This window comes from Magnolia sinica, chromosome 10 (assembly GCF_029962835.1).
Source record: "Magnolia sinica isolate HGM2019 chromosome 10, MsV1, whole genome shotgun sequence".
NCBI classification, from domain to species: domain Eukaryota; kingdom Viridiplantae; phylum Streptophyta; class Magnoliopsida; order Magnoliales; family Magnoliaceae; genus Magnolia; species Magnolia sinica.
The window spans coordinates 15,850,371-15,872,951 of record NC_080582.1 but is presented as its reverse complement, the minus strand read 5'-3'; the positions used below and the strand labels follow the sequence as shown (position 1 = coordinate 15,872,951).

At 42.5% G+C, this 22,581-nt stretch overlaps 1 protein-coding gene and 2 non-coding genes across 3 annotated transcripts in view; all 3 read right to left on the bottom strand.

The window, feature by feature from the left end:
• Positions 1-3,947: 3,947 nt before the first annotated feature.
• The window catches only part of LOC131217380 (putative disease resistance protein At4g19050), a 43,470-nt gene continuing 24,836 nt past the window's right edge, over positions 3,948-22,581 (bottom strand). The window contains exon 3 of the mRNA XM_058212296.1: positions 3,948-4,141. Within this exon, the coding sequence (XP_058068279.1) occupies positions 3,948-4,141 (194 nt within the window). The remainder of the gene's footprint in view (positions 4,142-22,581) is intronic.
• Positions 7,861-7,967, bottom strand: LOC131217699 (small nucleolar RNA R71). The gene has a single exon (XR_009157291.1). It is a non-coding gene; the product is annotated as a small nucleolar RNA R71 (small nucleolar RNA).
• LOC131217751 (small nucleolar RNA R71) lies at positions 15,005-15,111 on the bottom strand. Its single transcript, XR_009157342.1, has one exon. It is a non-coding gene; the product is annotated as a small nucleolar RNA R71 (small nucleolar RNA).

The following is a 22,581-nucleotide window of genomic DNA, read 5'->3' as shown; positions in this document are numbered from 1 at the left end:
TATCAACTGCTTCACTATAATTACTTTAATAGGATAATCTGCTCTGTCCAAACATTGCCCATTTAAATCAATGGTTAAAAATCATTGGTTAGTCACTCGGATGTGATCCTGTGCTTTGGGCAAAGTATATATTTCAACGGGCTTATTACAACCATTGTGTCAAAACATTACACACGTACACTAATTAGAAATATTAAAGTTGATTTAGTAATTAAATTCAAACCCCTGTAAATATAGCATGCATGACTACTTTTGGATTACAGGGATTCTGAATCCAGGGTGCCAAACACAACGGGCAGATTTCAAATCCTGGGGGTTCCAATCTCCCAAACAGGCCATAAGGGCCTATTTGACTGACTCACTGGTTAAGAAAAAAAAAATTGCAAATTGGCCATGTAATGGGACCCAATTTCCAGACCTACCTCAACTTAGCTGATGCATTTTCACATAACCCAACCCAAACTTTTATCCAACAGTGTCTGTTTCTCTGGATTGGATAAACATGATTAAGAGCATTGATTTAAAGAATTAAAGATCCCCACCATCGAATGATTGGGTTGGACCAGTTGGGATTGGGATGAGCCTGGCCCAAGTTTCAGCCTTATCCATGGGTTGGGTTGAGTTCATTAGCTTGTGCCTCTTTTTTCTTCTTTTTTTAATTGTTGAGACACTGTCATCTATAATTTCATTGATGTAATAGAAAATTACATCCACATTAGGGGAACATAAATGAAACCTGAAAAACCCAACAAATTCATACAAAATAGCTAGGCCCCATAATAAAAACCATAAATAATAAAGACGGGTGGACCCAGTCTATCAGGAAAATAAAAGAAAAAATTGAGTCCTGCTTACTGCTGCAAGCATGATTTGCCAAACAAACCTGTACTTGTTTACCTTTTACGAAATACATGCAAAAGAGCAACACATCCAATTTCTTCCTAAATTCATAATTCAAAGCCACTAAGACTAAATCACCTAAATCCGATGGCACACCCTCGTCTTTCTGTGACACCGTAACACAAATAAAAGAGAATTACAATAGTTCAAGAAGAGCAGAATAAAGAAGTAAACAGAGGTAGTTTAAGTATAGAAGAATCATTAAGTTGATGGACACCATTCTTTGAAATGGATGTTGCAAGGCTTGATGCTACCCTCCCATTTTATGCTTTCCCACCATCTCAACTCACCTTGGATCTCGACTTCTGCTGCAGAATCATTTGTGTTATGGAGTGGAAGGTTATCCAGCATCGGGCATCCTTGAATCTTCAACTTCTTCGGCATCGACACATGCCCACCGTGAATTCTTTTCAATTTGTGTAACTCCCAAAGACGTAAATCGACTAGCTGTGGAAGGCAATGCATTTTGCCCCACCACGTTGTCTTCTACAATGACCTTTTCCGGTCTACAACAGAATTTTATTGCAAGTAATTTGAGATTCTATAACTGAATGCTCGAAGAGAAGAAGTTGACGAGCTTTTGGCAACATTCCAAATGTATAAATGTATATGCTTTAGGCATGCGAAGCTCCCTATTCCAAACCCGGCACACTGTTCTTAATTTGGCAAGAGTGGACACCCTTAGATTTTCTAAACTGACTGCCGCATTAACATCTGCAGTTCCTCCGACTATGAGATACTCCAATTGATGGCATTTCTCGATCCATCATTCTTTAAGGTTGTCCATCTTCATGCTGACATCGGACGGTGCCTTAACAAACACATTTCAATACAAATGAAAGAATTCTGTCACCGAGAGAACCCCTCTAACACCATCCAGGGAATTCTTACCACCTCAAACCTCCAGGCGTCTTTCATAACTCATAGACTGATCAAATCGAGTATAAATACGCTGGTTGATAAATCACTTTCTTTTAAAATGAGCATATATATCCTTGTGGTCTCCCTCTCAAGGATAGACCAAGAAATGAAATTTTAGAAAGCAGGATTCCCACAGATCAGGGCTTTGGTCTAAAGACTCGAAAATGCCGGCATCACTGACTGAGATGCGATGTCTACTGCTGTCTTGGAGCTATTCGTGCAACGAATTCAAGCCACATTGATCCCAATTCAATTCTCGATCTTCTTGAGATGCTCCATTCCCAACAGGTCGAGGCACCGCATGGTAGTCAGATTGAAAATTTCGTGCGGGCGCTCTTCCATTTTCGTGCCTGATAGATCAAGTGCCTCATGTTTTGGAAGTTCATCTGGGATGACCAGTGTCAGTAGAGAGTGACAACCCTAGAGCGAGAGCTGGGTGAAGTTGCAGGCACCTGAGATGTTGAGATGTCGGAGGCTTTGCATGTTGTGGAAGGATACCTCAACCATCTTCGTCAGGGGAGTTTGATGGAGATCGAGGATCTTGAGTTTCTGCATATCCTTTAAGCATGCAGGAAGAGCGTCTAGCTTGCAGCAGCTCTGGAGCTTCAACAACCGTAATTCGCAAAGGCAGGACATGGACGAGGGCAGGGAAGAGATGCTTGTGGAAGAAAGGTTGAGGACTTGGAGTATGGTCATGTTCCTGGAAAAAACCATTTGGGATTTCTTGCAAGTGATCATTATCGTTGAGCAACAATGTCGAGAGAAGAGGGCAATCTGGAGAGCAAAATGGGAGTGTTTCTACCTGATTATTGGATAATGAGATCCATTGGCATGATTCTTTCCTATCAAAGTTGTACTTCTCTAGGAACATTTGAGAATCAATCACTTCCATCACATGAGAATTCATATCCACGTGATATTGTCCTCTTGAAGATCCCTCCATTGTAAATTGCTCTTGTAGCCAATCCATAAATTCCCCTCGACCAATGACCTCGGCCTCAGATATTGACCAGTACTTCAGAATAGAAAATATTCAGGGAGGATCACCACCATATGCGGGAGGGACTGCTCACCGAGACCACGACATGTAAGTGGCCTGTAAGGTTTATTGATAGACACCTTACTCAAGTCAAGAGAAAGGTATGCACAACTACTCTAATCCAACTACGCCCACTGTGTGCCTGCCCTGACTTAGGCATCGGAGGGTCCCCGGCTACAACCGGCGCCCCTAGTGTCTCTTTGTTTTGCAGGTGCGCTACCGGGTAACAAGAGGAAGGGTAGGATCGACCGGATTACAGCATCAACAGGAGCCTAGGTAATTTGGTCTTGATGACACCAGGGACAATAGCACCATGCATCTCTCTGCGAGCTCTTTGAGCAGTATATTCCCCAGTCTCTTGAAAGCCGCTTCATTATTCTCCTCATTGAAAGATCCATCTAAAAACCCCTCTGACCTCCAATACTCCTGTCAAGGAATCTCCATCAATGGAGCGTCCATTTCGACAGAAAAAGGACACGTAAGAGAAGCATTTCAAGACCATGTCTCCGGTTGTTGAGAAACCAATGCTGGCCATCACATCAGCTGCCTCTTTCTGTAAAAAATCCCAGGTGTCTTCTTTAGACCACTCCCCCAGCATGATATTTACTTGGGCTTCCATTTCCTTACGAATTTCTCGGGATTGAGTTGTGATCATGACTTTGCTACCGCTGGTGATAGCAGGGGCCATGACTGGAACTCCCATCTTTTTCAAGTTGATGCCTTCCCAAACATCTTCCAAGACGATGAGGAACCTCTGGCTGCTTAGCTTGGCTGAGATTCGTTTATCAGCTGCGGAGAAGTGCATGAACTTTGGGATCTTCAATGCTTCCTTGATTCCCATTTGTACCTCCATTAAACGATTCCCTTTCCCCTTTTCATCCAACTCCATTAAAATCGGTGTCTGCCAATACTCATCAAAATTAAATGATCCTTCCTGCTCTTTTTTGCTAACGGTGCAATTCTCCTCTGAATCTCGCTTGCATCTTCTCTGAAAATCACTCGACCCCCGGTGCTCTTACTCTTATGATCACATCAAACAGATGACTAGATTCTCTGGATTCCTCCATCACCACTGCAACCACCTATCTCATGTTCGGATGTTCCTCATCTTCCCCACTCCCTCCCATCCCCAAACTGAGAACACTGAAATCTTGTCATCTCTCAAGCAGTCCCATATCTGTTGCCTCATGCGTCGTGACCAAGCACTTGCAACCTCTCCTTGTCTGAGCTGTCGATCATCACCATCCCTGGAAGCTGCCATCCCCTCTGGACGATCCCTTTCTGCAAAATTGGAATTCCTTGTTTTCGTAAGGGTGGAAATGAGAGCATGGGCTAGGCATGGCCTGCAAGCTTTGGTCTTATCAATTTTCAATCAGGTTTATAATTAGGCTCGAGTCATGTTAGACCAATCCATCCTGACCTGACTTCAACCGGATTTTCTCTCTCACTAATGGATTGCCTATTACACAATCCAATTTTTACCGTGTGGAACTTTGCTGGCCCATTGTGATTTATGTGTTAGATCCAAATGTTGAGGGTCAAATATTGCATATCGAGACCCAGTTGTTGCATAGAATTACACGCATGATATCCTGCTTAATGGCCTAATTAATCGTGTTTGTAATGCGGGGTGTGTTTATGGAAAGGCCAACATTGCTTAATGTTGAGGGTCAAATATTGCATATCGAACCCCATTTATTACTTGGTTTAATGATCATGCTGAAAAAAGGACACTAAAAGCATGGATTTACCAATCTAATGACACTAAAGCATGGGACGGACTCCAGAGACCCAAGATCGACGAAATTATACACGTCGAGAAATCGAGGAAAGTTCGAAGCCACTCATCTTAAAGTGGCCGAAAAGTGTCGAATACGCAAGATCATAGGGTTCCCACCATCGGTCGGGTCGAAACTTCATACGTGGCCCGAGGACCATAAATGAACCGTACACATCAAATTTCATCCATTGGATCCTCAATAAAAGTGGCTCAATGCACAGATTAGCCACTAATTGATATGGGGACCCACATCTGTATATGCGCTTCAGTTGGTCAGACGGTTAAAATAAGATGAGTGAATGAATGGATGGATTGGATTGTACACATACATCGCCTTGGAACCCGAACACGTGACGCGTGTATACGGTGTGTATATGGCTGGACGCACACCATAAATTCGAACCTCGGTCGGCAGCGAGCTCTCCCTCTCCGACTCGACTTCTCTCCAGCGGAAGAAAACAGGGAGACGCGGGTGAGTCTTGTGGGCCACCACCGTTTTGATGATCCAAACCGTCCATTGGATCCGTAGGATGGCTAAGACCCTCACCTAGGTGTTTTTTCTCCACCATGCAACCTATCGCGCGTTCCTAGCCGCTTAACGCAGAACGGGCGGTGAAATTCAAAAATACAGTGGACCGCATCAACGGACAACCAAAACCGTCCATCTCCAACCAAACAAAAGCGATGTGGGCCCCACTATCAGAACAGCGTAAGTGCGTTTCACACCCTGTTTACGCAGTCCGGAGAAATACGGAAATTTCGGATAGCTGTGGCCCATCATCCTTGATCGGATGAGCGATCTGAACCATTCATGTGGAGCCCACGCTAGGGAAGCCGTGACCACCACCAAGAAGGCCGATTTTGGTTTTGGACAATCAGTCCTCCAAAATCTCAAGCAAAACGCGGGTCCTCCGCCTGTCACTGCGAAACGTGTTTATTTCCGACTCCAACACGGCTTCTGGTGCGGAAGGCTTCCGCATGGAGGATGGAAAGCGGGCTCGGACGAGAGTACTATATAAAAACGAAGGAAGAAAGGAGAGGAGGGAAGTTTTTTTTGAGTTTGGAGGAGTGGGAGAGGTGGCTGCCGAACGTGGAGCAGGAAAAAGGAAGAAAGAGAAGACGTGAGGGAATGAGAGAGAGGTGTTCGGTTTGAGGGAAAAACGGAAGCAGCAACGGCTGTGCTTCCTGCGGGACGGACGGCTGGAGAGAGAGGTTTTCCTTTTTGTTTTTCTTTTATTTCCTTCCTTTAATGATTTTTTTCTTCTTCTCCTTTTTAGTTAGAATTTAATCCATATCATGTTCGGCTAAACCCCTTAGCTAGGGCTAAGGGGAGAAGCTTGTAGCGTGATGGGAAGATTTTTTTTGCCTTTAATTCTATTTATGAACTAAATTTGGTTTTGAGTTGATTATTAAAAGAATATTTTTTGTTTTCTTTAATGGCATGTTGTGAGAAATTACAATGGGTTTGCAATGGCTTTGAATATCTCTTTTTCACTTTTGATGTTTATGACGTCAGGAGGCCCTGTTGTTCATCATTGTCCCATGGGCATGGTAGGATGACAGTACCCTTCCTAACCTTCATAATCATGTTGATTGATTGGTAATTAGATTAATTCGGTTGTTTGCTTTGTCTCATGGGCATGGTTTGGTGATGGAATCCATTCTAATTCATCCATTCTTCATCTTTTGAAACCTATATCAATGGCAGTATAGTAAATTCTCATAATTTATGATCCTGGCATACGATCTCCCTGATCTCTACAAGTGGATCCTCTGAATCCCTAGTTTCCTTCCTCTGAATTCCTTAAAGTTTTAGATAATTGTTCCACAATTATTCCTTAAATTCTATTTGGTTTAGATCACATCTTAGTCTAGTTCTAGTTCTACTTGGTTTCAGATAACGTACAGGTATCAGTCCCTGTGGATTCGACCTCGGTCTTACCGAGTTTATTACTACATCACAACCCTATACTTGGGGAGTGAACAAGTTTTTGGCGCCGTTGCCGGGGACTGACGGTTACGTTTTTCTGAAATTAATTAGTTTTAGAATTAGGTTAGGATTTTACTAACTTTAGGTTAAAGTTTTTATTTTATTTTATTCTATTTTTAGAACCTAACTTGTTTCCTGTTTTATAGGATCTTGACATAAGTTTCTCAATTGGTAATTCCTTCCTAATCTCTCTACTTTTTCCTATTTTTAGGTTATCCCTTTCCCTTCTTAGAAATTAACTTTCTATTTTTGTTTTATTTTAGTAACTTTCTAATTCTAACACTTTTAGAAACTAATTTTGTTTCCTAATTTATTTTTAGAATTAGAAACTAACCTTCCTATTTTGTAGGCCTTTAAGATAGAAATTTCTAATTTGGTAAGCTCCTTCCCTACTCCCTATCTTTCAGTTCTCTTTTAATAATCTACTTTCTAGTTTAGATTTTTCCCAATTTATTTTAGAAATCTCCACTTTCTTTTAAAAATTCCTTCTTTTAGAAATTGATTTACTGCCATCTTTCTTTTAGAATCTAACTTATTTTACTTTTATTTTGCAGGTTCTTAACTTAGGACTCCAATTTGGTAATTTCTTTCCAACTCTCTCTTTTTTTCTATATTTTCTTTTCTTTTCTTAGGATTAGGCTTTAAATTTAATTGAGGGCTGCGAGTGTTTTCATGCCCAAGTGGGCCCGTGACAACACTCGACGTCTCTTAACTGAAGGAGGATTGGTTGAGGGGTTGACTATCCATCGCAGGATTAGACACCGCTCAAAGTCCCCTGAGTTAACTGAGGTTATGGCTGAAGACCAACCTCCTCTACTTCCACCCAGAGTGGAGGATACCCAAGATGAAAATGAGGTGCAACAGGCACCCCCGCCTCGTACTTTACGAGATTATCTACAACCGGCGGGAGTGAGTATGCCCTCATGCATGATTTTTCCTGAAAACACAGGACAAATGGACATCAAGCCAGGAGTTATCCAACTCCTTCCCAAATTCCATGGACTTGAATCAGAAAGTCCATATTTGCATTTGAAAGAGTTCGATGAGATTATAGCTATATTATGTTTTCCTAATGTATCTGAGGATACAATTAGGCTGAAACTCTTTCCTTTTTCCTTAAAAGAGAAAGCTAAGACGTGGTTACATTCACTGCGTCCTAGATCCATTGGCACATGGAACGATATGCAGAGGGAATTCATAAAAAAATTCTTCCCACATCATAAAACGATTACCCTCAGAAAAGCGATTATGAACTTTGCCCAAAAGGAAGATGAAACATTCTTTCAATGTTGGGAAAGGTTCAAAGATTTGGTCAGTTCATGCCCACAACACGGATTTGAAACGTGGCGCATTACAAATTTTTTCTATGATGGACTGACATCTTCCATGCGCCAAATGGTCGAGACAATGTGTAATGGAGAGTTCATTAATAAAGATATCGACGAGGTATGGGACTACCTCGATAGTTTGGCTGAAAAAACACAATCTTGGGACTATTACCCAAAGTCGAACACCACGTCTAAGCCGACTCAATTAAAGGAGAAAGGTGGATTATATCTCTTGAAAGAAGAGGATGATCTCAAGTGTAAAGTGACTACGCTCATAAGGAAAGTTGAGGCCATGGAAGGAAAGAAGGATAAGGTCAATGAAATTGTTTGCGGCATCTGTGATTGCAACATTCAAACTGAAAACTGTCCTACAATACCTGCCTTTCGAGGAGTGTTGAATGAACAAGCCAATGCCGTAAATAACTATCAAAGACCTTTTACTGGACCTAACTCCAACACATACAATCCTGGCTGGAAAAATCATCCAAACTTTAGTTGGAGGAATGGACAAACGGCGACTCCTCCAGGTTTCTTCAATCAAAATCCAAATCAAGTGAAACCTCAAGAGGAACCGGTTCAAAATCCCATACAAGAGCTGGCTCAGGCAATGCGGGGAATCACAGATTTTATGCAAAAGATAGATTCTCGTATGACGGTTATAGAAAAGGGGATGCTTCCTGCACAACCTCTCCCCAATCCTAAACCGCAATGCGAGAATAATGATCCCAGCTCTTCAAATCAGATGGGACATGCTAAATCCATCACCACTCTTAGGAGTGGGAAGATCATTGATAAAACTCTTCCGGTTAGGCCCGAAAAGCCTCAAGAACCAAAAGAGGACAACAATGATGGATCCAGTGATGCCCCACAAAAAGTAGAACCGGAACTTCTAGAGAAGCCAGTTGCTCCATTCCCCCAACGGTTGGTTTCACCAAAACCTCTCTCTAACTCTCAGGATATCCTAGAGGTGTTGAAACAGGTGAAAGTCAACATTCCTCTACTTGATGTCGTTAAACAGATACCTTCATATGCCAAATTCCTAAAAGACTTATGCACGACCAAAAGAAGGAAAATTATTCAAAAGAAAATCTTCTTGACTGAGAAAGTGAGTGTCATCCTGAAGCAAGACGTGCCGCAGAAATTCAAGGATCCCGGTAGCCCAACCATATCATGTGTAATCGGGAACCATCGAATTGATCATGCACTTCTTGACTTAGGAGCGAGCGTCAATTTGATTCCCTACTCGGTATACAAACAGTTAGGTTTGGGTGAATTAAAACCCACCCTAACCACACTACAACTTGCTGATCGCTCTGTTCGTGTACCAAGAGGGATAATTGAGGATGTGTTGGTCCAAGTTGATAGATTTTACTACCCTGTAGACTTTATCATCCTGGACACCGAACCCATCAATAACATGAGCACTCAGATTCCCGTCATTCTTGGTCGCCCATTCCTTGCCACGTCAAATGCAATTATCAATTGCAGGAATGGTATCATGACTATGTCTTTTGGAAATTTGACATTGGAGTCAAACATTTTTTTCAATAACGGCATCAACGAAGTGTATGATTAGTATTTCCACGACATTAACATGATTGACTCTTTCGTGGAAGATACGACACCTCTGACCTTATCCTCCGACCATCTAGAGACGTGCCTGGCCCATTCCCATGATTTTGATGATGACATGATTAGGGAGACGTGCGCCTTGCTTGATACTGCACCGGTACTTGAAGTTAACCGATGGAGGCCACAATTTGAAGAATTACCACAAACTGATGTAGTGCCTCTACCGTCTAACCTCAAGCCGCCGAAGCTTGACCTAAAACCTTTGCCCTCTGATTTGAAATATGCCTATTTAGGTCAAGATGAGACATACCCGGTGGTGATCTCTGCCCACCTAGAGAAAGAACAGGAGAGTATGCTTATATCTACTCTCATTGAGCATAAAGGAGCCCTGGGATGGACGATAGCGGACCTCAAAGGAATCGATCCCTCGATTTGTACTCATCACATATACCTTGAGGATAATGCAAAAACCGCTCGGCAACCACAACGTAGACTAAATCCCAACATGAAGGAAGTGGTTAAGGCCGAGGTTCTTAAACTATTGGATGTGGGTATTATATACCCTATATCTGATAGTCAATGGGTGAGTCCAACTCAAGTGGTCCCTAAGAAGTCCGGAATCACCATCGTAGCCAATGCTAATAATGAACTCGTGCCAACTAGAGTCACTACTAGTTGGAGAATGTGCATTGACTACAGGAAGTTGAATACCGTCACGAGGAAAGACCACTTTCCTTTACCATTCATTGATCAGATCCTGGAAAGGTTAGCTGGTCATTCCTATTACAGTTTTCTTGACGGGTATTCGGGCTACAACCAAATAGAGATAGCCCCCGAAGACCAGGAAAAGACCACATTTACATGTCCCTACGGCACCTTTGCTTACCGAAGGATGCCATTCGGACTATGTAATGCCCCTGCCACCTTTCAGCGATGTATGCTTAGTATCTTTTCTGATATGATAGGACAATATCTAGAGGTCTTCATGGACGACTTCTCTGTTTACGGTCCATCTTTCAACAAGTGCCTGGAAAGCCTTAAATGTGTGCTGAAAAGATGTGAAGAAAAGAAATTGGTACTTAATTGGGAGAAGTGCCATTTTATGGTTCAGAAGGGAATTGTCCTTGGGCATATCATCTCGTCCAAAGGAATCGAGGTAGATAAGGCAAAAATCGATCTTATCTCTAACCTACCTCCACCTAAGAACATCAGAGACGTGCGATCCTTCTTAGGACACGCAGGATTTTACAGGCGATTCATAAAGGACTTTAGTCTTCTTTCTCGTCCTTTATGTAATCTTCTTCAAAAGGATGTTCCGTACGAGTGGACTGAGCAGTGCCAGGAAGCTTTCACCAAGCTTAAGGGCACGTTAACCACTGCACCTATCATGCAGCCACCCGACTGGAACCTTCCTTTTGAGCTTATGTGCGACGCTTCGATTATGCTCTTGGGGCGGTCTCCAGAGAAAAGATAAGAGGCCCTACGTCATTCATTACGCGAGTAGGACTCTAAATCCTGCCCAAGTGAACTACTCGACTACGGAAAAGGAACTCTTAGCCGTAGTGTTCGCCTTGGATAAATTTAGGTCCTACCTGATCGGATCCAAGATCATTATATATACAGATCATGCGGCACTGAAGTATCTTCTTTCTAAGAATGATTCTAAGCCCCGCTTGATAAGATGGATCCTTCTACTCCAAGAATTTGATTTGGAAATTAAAGATAAAAAGGGAGTAGAGAACGTAGTGGCTGATCACCTTTCTCGCCTTAATACCTCTGATTCCCTTGAGGCGACCCATATCAATGACATGTTCCCTGATGAACAGCTGTTCAGAGTCTCCCATTCACCTTGGTTCGCTGATATTGCTAATTATCTTGCTACAGGTGCCATACCGACACAGTGGACTGCGCAAGATAAGAAGAAATTTTTCACCGAGGTGCGCAACTTTTTCTGGGATGATCCTTACTTATTTAAATATTGCCCAGACCAAATTCTAAGGAGATGTGTACCAGACGATGAGCATCAGAGCGTCATCTCCTTCTGTCACACTCGAGGCCTGTGGAGGTCACTTTTCTGCTAAAAAGACCACGGCCAAGATTCTGCAGTGTGGCTTTTACTGGCCCACTATGTTTAGGGACACTCATGAGTTTTGCAAAGCTTGTGAGCGTTGTCAGAAATTGGGAGCATTGTCCCGTCGAAATATGATGCCTTTGAATCCCATTCTTATCATTGAAGCATTTGATTGCTGGGGCATCGATTTCATGGGACCATTCCCCCAATCGTTTGGAAATCTGTATATTTTGCTCGCCGTGGATTATGTCACTAAATGGGTCGAAGCGATTCCGTGTCGAAAGAATGACCATTGCACGGTCATTAAATTCCTAAAAGAAAACATCCTTTCTCGATTCGGAACGCCTCGAGCCATCATTAGTGATGGAGGCTCACACTTTTGCAATAGACCATTCGAGAGCTTAATGAAGAAATACGGTATCTCTCATAAGGTGAGCACCCCATACCATCCACAGACAAGTGGACAAGCTGAGATTTCCAATAGGAAAACAGAGCTTGCGGCTGCCGTTTGTGGGCCACCACCGTGATGCAATGGATCGATCCGGACCGTCCACCAAAAGCCCTTGCCCCCTATCATCCTCGCCTAGATGGACTTCCAAAAGACAGCGATGACTAGTTTTTAACTGTCCAAACGGCAGACGGACGGTGGAATGAAACCGTTCATGGCCACGAATAAGCTGATCCAAAAATGGTCATGTCCGACCGATTTTTCGTAACTAAGCTAATGGACGAGTTGGATTTCTCAAATAACTATGATCAGGGGCCCCACCAGCCGAACAGCGCAGGTACGTTATGCATCCTGTTTACGCAGTCCAGAGGAATCCGAAATTTCTGGACAGCCTGTGGCCTATCATCCTTGATCGGATGAACGATCTGAACCATTCATGTGGAGCCCACGCTAGCCGAGACCCCAGCCATGAGGAAAGTTCTAAACCAAGCCTGTACAGCCATCCTAAAAACTCAAGCTAAGCGCAAGTGCGTTTCTGCGTTTAGTCTGCTGCGCACGCTGATGCGCACGCTTATGGACTGTCTCCGCAACCTGTTTCTGGTAGGACTCTGCAACAGCTCTCGGAGGACAACTCTATAAAGAGAGGAAGCTGGAACGTGGGGAGGGGTATTCAATTTTGGAAGGCTGGACGTGGATTGAGAGCGTAAGGAAAACAGGGAGACGTGGTGAGGCTGGCACATGTGACGGAGAAAGAAAAAGGAGAGGGTGGTTGCTGCTGCACGTCAGTGAGGACGGGGGGAATTGGTAGCGTGTGGAGTTGCTCGTTTTGGAGGATTGAAGGAAGAAAGGAAGAAACGTGAAGCGGGTTTTTTTTTCTCTCTTTCCTTCTTGTTCTTTTCTTTCCCTTTTTATTGTTATTTTGCTGTTTTAATCAGCCCATTCATGTGTAGCTAATCCTCTTAGCTAGGGCTAAGAGGTGAAGCCTGTAGCGAGATGGGAGACAATATTTCCTACTTTTCATTTAAATTTATGAACTGAACTTGGTTTTGAGTTGATTATTAAAAGAATATTTTCTCAGTCTTTAATGGTCTGTTGTGACTGAAATTATAATGGGTTTGCAATGGCTTTGAATATCTCTTTTTTCACTTTTGATGTTTATGACGTCAGGAGGCCCTGTTGTTCACCATCGTCTCCTGGGCATGGTTGGATGATAGTACTCTTCCTAACTTTCATGTACTTTTGATTGGTTGGTAATTAGTTTAATCCTGTTATTTTCTTTGTCTCCTGGGCAAGGTTAGATGATGGAATCCATTCTAATTCATATACCTTTCATCTCTTGAAAACCAGATCAAGTAAGTTCAGTTTGAATTCCATAATCCTTGATGCAGGCATAAGATCTCCCTGATCTCTACAAGTGGATCCTCTGAAACCCTAGTTTCCTTCCTCTGAATTCCTTAAAGTTTTAGATAATTATTCCACAATTATTTCCTAAATTCTATTTGGTTTAGATCACATCTTAGTCTAGTTCTAGTTCTACTTAGTTTCAGATAACGTACAGGTATCAGTCCCTGTGGATTCGACCTCGGTCTTACCGAGTTTATTACTACATCACAACCCTATACTTGGGGAGTGAACAAGTTTTTGGCGCCGTTGCCGGGGACTGACGGTTACGTTTTTCTGAAATTAATTAGTTTTAGGATTAGTTCAAGATTAGGATTTTACTAACCTTAGTTTTTTTTTTTTTTTAATTTTTAATTTTTTTTTAAAACTAACTTGTTTCCTGTTTTATAGGATCTTGACGTAAGTTTCTCAATTGGTAATTCCTTCCTAATCTCTCTACTTTTTCCTATTTTTAGAATTAGGGTTTAAATTTTAGAAATTTTCTAATTCTAGTTCCCTCCCTTCTGTAGGAAATAGTTTATTTTTAGAAATTAGGCTATTTCTTTCCCTTTTTAGAAATTAACTTTCTAGTTTCATTTTAGTAACTTTCCAATTCTAACTCTCTTAGAATCTAATTTGTTTCCTAATTTATTTTTAGAATTTTTGTTTAGAAACTAACCTTCCTATTTTGTAGGCCTTTAAGATAGAAATCTCTAATTCGGTACACTCCTTCTCTACTTTCTATTTTTCAGTTCTCTTTTAGTAATTTACTTTCTAGTATAGGACTTTCCTAGTTTATTTTAGAAGTTTCCACTTTCTTTTAGAAATTAGTTTACTACTACCTTTATTTTAAAGGATTGTTCCTCTTCTTTTAGAATCTAACTTATTTTATTTTTATTTTGCAGGTCCTTAACTTAGGACTCCAATTTGGTAATTTCTTTCCAACTCTCTCTTTCTTTCTAGATTTTCTTTTCCTTTTTTAGGATTAGGTTTTTAATTGAGGGCTGCGAGTGTTTTCATGCCCAAGTGGGCCCGTGACAACACTCGACGTCTCTTGACTGAAGGAGGATTGGTTGAGGGGTTGACTATCCATCGCAGGACTAGACACCGCTCGAAATCCCCTGAGTTAACTGAAGTTATGGCTGAAGACCAACCTCCTCTACTTCCACCAAGGGTGGAGGATACCCAAGATGAGAATGAGGTGCAACAGGCACCCCCGCCTCGTACTTTACGAGATTATCTACAACCGGCGGGAGTGAGTACGCCCTCATGCATGATTTTTCCTGAAAACACAGGACAAATGGACATCAAGCCAGGAGTTATCCAACTCCTTCCCAAATTCCATGGACTTGAATCAGAGAGTCCATATTTGCATTTGAAAGAGTTCGATGAGATTATAGCTACATTATGTTTTCCTAATGTATCTGAGGATACAATTAGGCTGAAACTCTTTCCTTTTTCCTTAAAAGAGAAAGCTAAGACGTGGTTACATTCACTGCGTCCTAGATCCATTGGCACATGGAACGACATGCAGAGGGAATTCATAAAAAATTCTTCCCACATCATAAAACGATTACCCTCAGAAAAGCAATCATGAACTTTGCCCAAAAAGAAGATGAAACATTCTTCCAATGTTGGGAAAGGTTCAAAGATTTGGTCAGTTCATGCCCACAACACGGATTTGAAACGTGGCGCATTACAAATTTTTTCTATGATGGACTGACATCTTCCATGCGCCAAATGGTCGAGACAATGTGTAATGGAGAGTTCATTAATAAAGATGTCGACGAGGTATGGGACTACCTCGATAGTTTGGCTGAAAAAACACAATCTTGGGACTATTACCCAAAGTCGAACACCACGTCTAGGCCGACTCAATTAAAGGAGAAAGGTGGATTATATCTCTTGAAAGAAGAGGATGATCTCAAGTGTAAAGTGACTACGCTCATAAGGAAAGTTGAGGCCATGGAAGGAAAGAAGGATAAGGTCAATGAAATTGTTTGTGGCATCTATGATTGCAACATTCACACAACTGAAAACTGTCCTACAATACCTGCCTTTCGAGGAGTGTTGAATGAACAAGCCAATGCCGTAAATAATTATCAAAGACCTTTAACTGGACCTAACTCCAACACATACAATTCTGGCTGGAAAAATCATCCAAACTTTAGTTGGAGGAATGGACAAACGACGACTCCTTTAGGTTTCTTCAATCAAAATCCAAATCAAGTGAAACCTCAAGAGGAACCGGTTCAAAATCCTATACAAGAGCTGGCTCAGGCAATGCGGGGAATTACAGATTTTATGCAAAAGATAGATTCTCGTATGACGGTTATAGAAAAGGGGATGCTTCCTGCACAACCTCTCCCCAATCCTAAACCGCAGTACGAGATTAATGATCCTAGCTCTTCAAATCAGATGGGGCATGCTAAATCCATCACCACTCTTAGGAGTGGGAAGATCATTGATAAAACTCTTCCAGTTAGGCCCGAAAAGCCTCAAGAACCAAAAGAGGACAACAATGATGGATCCAGTGATGCCCCACAAAAAGTAGAACCGGAACTTCTAGAGAAGCCAGTTGCTCCATTCCCCCAACGGTTGGTTTCACCAAAACCTCTCTCTAACTCTCAGGATATCCTAGAGGTGTTGAAACAGGTGAAAGTCAACATTCCTCTACTTGATGTCGTTAAACAGATACCTTCATATGCCAAATTCCTGAAAGACTTATGCACGACCAAAAGACGAAAAATTATTCAAAAGAAAATCTTCTTGACTGAGAAAGTGAGTGTCATCCTGAAGCAAGACGTGCCACAGAAATTCAAGGATCCCGATAGCCCAACCATATCATGTGTAATCGGGAACCATCGAATTGATCACACACTTCTTGACTTAGGAGCGAGCGTCAATTTGATTCCCTACTCGGTATACAAACAGTTAGGTTTGGGTGAATTAAAACCCACCCTAACCACACTACAACTTGCTGATCGCTCTGTTCGTGTACCAAGAGGGATAATTGAGGATGTGTTAGTCCAGGTCGATAGATTTTACTACCCTGTAGATTTTATCATCCTGGACACCGAACCCATCAATAACATGAGCACTCAGATTCCTGTCATTCTTGGTCGCCCATTCCTTGCCACGTCAAATGCAATTATCAATTGCAGGAATGGTATCATGACTATGTCTTTTGGAAATTTGACATTGGAGTCAAACATTTTTTTCAATAACGGCAGCAACTCAGAGGATGATGACGATTTCCACGACATTAACATGATTGACTCTTTCGTGGAAGATACGACACCGCTGACCTTATCCTCCGACCATCTAGAGACATGCCTGGCCCACTCCCATGATTTTGATGATGACATGCTTAGGGAGACGTGCGCCTTGCTTGATACTGCACCGGTACTTGAAGTTAACCGGTGGAGGCCACAATTTGAAGAATTACCACAAACCGATGTAGTGCCTCTACCGTCTAACCTCAAGCCGCCGAAGCTTGACCTAAAACCTTTGCCCTCTGATTTGAAATATGCCTATTTAGGTCAAGATGAGACATACCCGGTGGTGATCTCTGCCCACCTGGAGAAAGAACAAGAGAGTATGCTCATATCTACTCTCATTGAGCATAAAGGAGCCCTAGGATGGATGATAGCGGACCTCAAGGGAATCGATCCCTCGATTTGTACTCACCGCATATATCTTGAGGATAATGCAAAAATCGCTCGGCAACCACAACGTAGATTAAATCCAAACATGAAGGAAGTGGTTAAGGCCGAGGTTCTTAAACTATTAGACGTGGGTATTATATACCCTATATCTGATAGTCAATGGGTGAGTCCAACTCAAGTGGTCCCTAAGAAGTTCGGAATCACCATCGTAGCCAATGTTAATAATGAACTCGTGCCAACTAGAGTCACTACTGGTTGGAGAATGTGCATTGACTACAGGAAATTGAATACCGTCACGAGGAAAGACCACTTTCCTTTACCATTCATTGATCGGATCCTGGAAAGGTTAGCTGGTCATTCCTATTACTTTTCTTGACGGGTATTCGTGCTACAACCAGATAGAGATAGCCCCCGAAGACCAGAAAAGACCACATTTACATGTCCCTACGGCACCTTTGCTATCGAAGGATGCCATTCGACTATTTAATGCCCCCGCCACCTTTCGCGATGTATGCTTAGTATCTTTTCCGATATGGTGGGGCAATACCTAGAGGTCTTCATGGACGACTTCTCATTCTTTGGTCCATCTTTCAGCAAATGCTTGGAAAGTCTTAAATGTGTGCTGAAAAGATGTGAAGAAAAGAACTTGGTACTTAATTGGGAGAAGTGCCATTTCATGGTTCAGAAGGGAATTGTCCTTGGGCATATCATCTCGTCCAAGGGAATCGAGGTAGATAAGGCAAAAATCGATCTTATCTCTAACCTACCACCACCCAAGAACATCAGAGACGTGCGATCCTTCTTAGGACACGCAGGATTTTACAGGCGATTCATAAAGGACTTTAGTCTCCTCTCTCGTCCTTTATGTAATCTTCTTCAAAAGGATGCTCCGTATGAGTGGATTGAGCAATGCCAGGAAGCTTTCACCAAGCTTAAGGGCACGTTAACCACTGCACCTATCATGCAGCCACCCGACTAGAGCCTTCCTTTTGAGCTTATGTGCGACGCTTCTGATTATGCTCTTGGGGCGGTCCTAGGCCAGAGAAAAGATAAGAGGCCCTACGTCATTCATTACGCGAGTAGGACTCTAAATCCTGCCCAAGTGAACTACTCAACTACGGAAAAGGAACTCTTAGCCGTAGTGTTCGCCTTGGACAAATTTAGGTCCTACTTGATCGGATCCAAGATCATTATCTACACAGATCATGCGGCACTTAAGTATCTTCTTTCTAAGAATGATTCTAAGCCCCGTTTGATACGATGGATCCTTCTACTCCAAGAATTTGATTTGAAAATTAAAGATAAAAAGGGAGTAGAGAACGTAGTGGCCGATCACCTTTCTCGACTTAATACATCTGATTCCCTTGAGGTGACTCATATCAACGACATGTTCCCTGATGAACAATTTCGAGTCTCCCATTCACCTTGGTTCGCCGATATTGCTAATTATCTTGCTACGGGTGCTATACCGGCACAATGGACCGCGCAAGATAAGAAGAAATTCTTCACCGAGGTGCGCAACTTTTTCTCGGGATGATCCTTATTTATTTAAATATTGCCGACCAAATTCTAAGGAGATGTGTACAGACGATGAGCATCTGAATGTTATCTCCTTCTGTCACTCACAGCCCTGTGGTGGACACTTTTCGCTAAAAAGACCACGGCCAAGATTCTGCAGTGTGGCTTTTCGCCCACTATGTTCGAGGACACTCATAAGTTTTGCAAAGCTTGTGAGCGTTGTCAGAAATTTGGAGCATTGTCCCATCGAAATATGATGCCTTTGAATCCCATCCTTATCATTGAAGCATTTGATTGCTGGGGCATCGATTTCATGAGACCATTCCCCCAATCGTTTGGAAATCTGTATATTTTGCTCGCCGTGGATTATGTCACTAAATGGGTCGAAGCGATTCCATGTCGAACTAATGACCATCGCACGGTCATTAAATTCCTAAAAGAAAACATCCTTTCTCGATTCGGAACGCCTCGAGCCATCATTAGTGATGGGGGCTCACACTTTTGTAATAAACCATTTGAGAGCTTAATGAAGAAATACGGTATCTCTCATAAGGTGAGCACCCCATACCATCCACAGACAAGTGGACAAGCTGAGATTTCCAATAGGGAGATCAAACACATTTTGGAGAAAACGGTTAACCCAGATCGTAAGGATTGGTCAATCCGATTGACCGATGCCTTATGGGCATACCGTACTGCCTTTAAAACCCCTATTGGAATGTCTCCCTTTAGACTTGTCTATGGGAAGGCTTGTCACTTGCCCGTGGAGTTGGAACATAAAGCATATTGGGCGATCAAAAATCTTAATTTCAATCTTGACAACGCTGGCTCGCTACGCAAACTTCAATTGAATGAACTTGAGGAAATCCGGAATGATGCGTACGATAATGCGAGAATTTACAAGGACAAGATGAAAGCATTTCATGACCAACACATTTTGCGAAAATCATTCACGCCTGGTCAGAAGGTCCTTTTGTACAATTCTCGATTACATCTCTTTCCGGGTAAGCTTCGATCTCGTTGGACCGGCCCTTACATTGTTGTTACTGTTTTTCCTCATGGGGCCGTTGAGATAAGAGATCCCGACAATGGCAAGGAGTTTAAAGTCAATGGCCATCGATTGAAACCATTTGTCGAGAAATTTGATTCAGAGGACATGTCCATGCCTCTGACTGATCCTGTTTACCAGGATTGATCTCCTAGTCTGATGGAGGTATAGGTAGGTTTCCTGTTTTCTTAGGACTAGAGTAGTTGCCTTATTTGTCTGGCTGAAGACGGTAAACTTAGCGCTCCTGGGAGGCAACCCAGCTCTTCATTTCATTTCGTTTTTATCATTAGTTAGTTCAATGTTTGTGGGTAACATTACTGCAAACCCTCACGAGACTACAACTCGTCCACTAGGGGTAACCTAGGGGTTTAAAGGCTTGTTGCATACGCTAAATGCAATCGAGAGCACCTACGAAAGTGGTGTAGGTAGGATTTCATTTTTCTTCTGTTGGTTTCTCTCTTGTGCTGACCCGCTCTTACGTAGATATCTTTGGAAAGCCTCTTGATTATTTCATCCAGGTATTATCTTTCCATCACTTCTCATTTACTTATTTTGTCCCATGTGCATCGCATGCTTATTTCTTTTACATTGAGGACAATGTAGATTTTAGGTTGGGGGTGGGAGATTAGGTTTCCTAATCAGTATTTTCTTAGTCTTGAGCAGAAATTGTGAAAATTTTTAAATTTTTCTAGAATTTCATATGAATTCGAAGCGATTTTGACGGCCATCTTGGATTTAGAACTACAAGATGCATGATGTTGGTACTTTATGACTCTTGGATTCAGTTATCCATCAATTTTCATAGCTAAGTTTGAATCGTTAATCCATTACTAGAAATTGTAAACATTGATTGAGATATGAATTCGCCGACACATCTCGCGTGCATATTAAGGTTTCAGTTTGATATTGAAAGATTAACTTGGTAATCACTAAACATGAAAGGAACCAACTTGGAAAATTGAATGGATTGGGCGAACAGTCTTTACCATAGGTTTGCTCTCTATAGGTGAGGATTCGATTCCCTATGAATGATATGTGAAAAAAGTTGGGCGAACAGTCTTTACCATAGGTTTGCTCCCTATAGGTGAGGATCTGATTCCTCTTCTTGGCGTTACTTCTAATGAAAAAATCAAAAATTAAAAGAATAAAAGGATAATGTGTAAGCCAAGTTGAGTTATCATGAATTCTCTTAGTTGTTATCAATGATATCCTTAAATATCGAGGTGAATCTTAATGTTGACAAGTCGAGATTAAACTATACATCCATGGAATTCAATATTTAGAATTATTCCAATTAATGGATTAATATTTAAGCTTGATTATGAAGTACCGTGAGTTTGATTCTAGGAGATAGTAATGCCCAACATTCATGAATCTTAGAATTCAAATATCTGAATTGTTTTTCATAAATCATTCAATTTTATAGAAATTGTTCTGTAATTCTCAACTTATTTTTCGCATACTTTGCTCGGGACTAGCAAAATGCTGGTTGGGGGTTTTGTTGAGGGTCAAATATTGCATATTAGACCCCAGTTATTACCTGGATCTACAGGCATAATACTGCTTAATGGCCTGATTAATCGTGTTTGTAATGCAGAGTGTATGTACGAGCCTGGACCGAAAAGGGTGCTTAAAGCATGGACTTAACGCTCTAATGACACCAAAGCATGGGACGGACTCCAGAGACCCAAGATCGACAGAATTACACGTCAGAGATCAGAGAAAGTCCAGCCACTCATCTTAAACAGGCCTAAAAGACGTCCAGAATACAAGATCATAGGGTTCCCACCATCTGATCAAGTCGAAACTTCATACGTGGCCTGAGGACCATGAATTAACCGTACACATCAAATTTCAACCCTCAGATCCCAATAAAAGTGGCTCAACGGACAGATCAGCCACTAAAACAGTGATATGGGGCCCACCTGCTTTATGAATGCGCTTCATCTTCAGTCCCCACGGTTAAAATAAGATGAGTGAACGGATGGACGGATCAGATTGTACACATACATCGCCTTGGAACCCGAACACGTGACGCGTGTATACGGGGTGGTATAGCACAGGGTGCACACCAAAATTCTGAACCTCGGTCAGCAAGCGCTGACCGAGCTCTCCCTCTCCGACTCGACTTCTCTCCAGCGGAAGAAAACAGGGAGACGCGGGTGAGTCTTGTGGGCCACCACCGTGATGCAATGGACCGATCCGGACCGTCCATCAGAAGTCCTTGCCCCCTATCATCCTCGCCTAGATGGTAGAATTTCAAGAAACATCGGAGGCCGGCTGTTGATCGTCCAAACGGTAGACGGAAGGTGGAATGAAACTGTTCATGGCCACGAATAAGCTGATCCAAAAATGGTCATGTCCGACCGATTTTTTCGTGACTAAGCTAATGAACGAGTTGGATTTCTCAAATAACTATGATCAGGGGCCCCACCAGCCGAACAGCGCAGGTATGTTACGCGTCCGGTTTACGCAGTCCGGAGGAATCCAGAAATTCCGGATAGCCTGTGGCCCATCATCCTTGATCGGATGAACGATCTGAACCATTCATGTGGAGCCCACGCTAGCCGAGACCCCAGCCATGAGGAAAGTTCTAAACCAAGCCTGTACAGCCATCCTAAAAACTCAAGCCAAACGCAAGTGCGTTTCTGCGTTTAGTCTGCTGCGCACGCTGATGCGCACGCTTATAGACTGTCTCCGCAACCTGTTTCTGGTAGGACTCTGCAACAGCTCTCGGAGGACAGCTCTATAAAGAGAGGAAGCTGGAACGTGGGGAGGGGTATTCAATTTTGGAAGGCTGGACGTGGATTGAGAGCGTAAGGAAAACAGGGAGGCGTGGTGAGGCTGGCACATGTGACGGAGAAAGAAAAGGGAGAGGGTGGTTGCTGCTGCACGTCAGGGAGGACGGGGGGAATTGG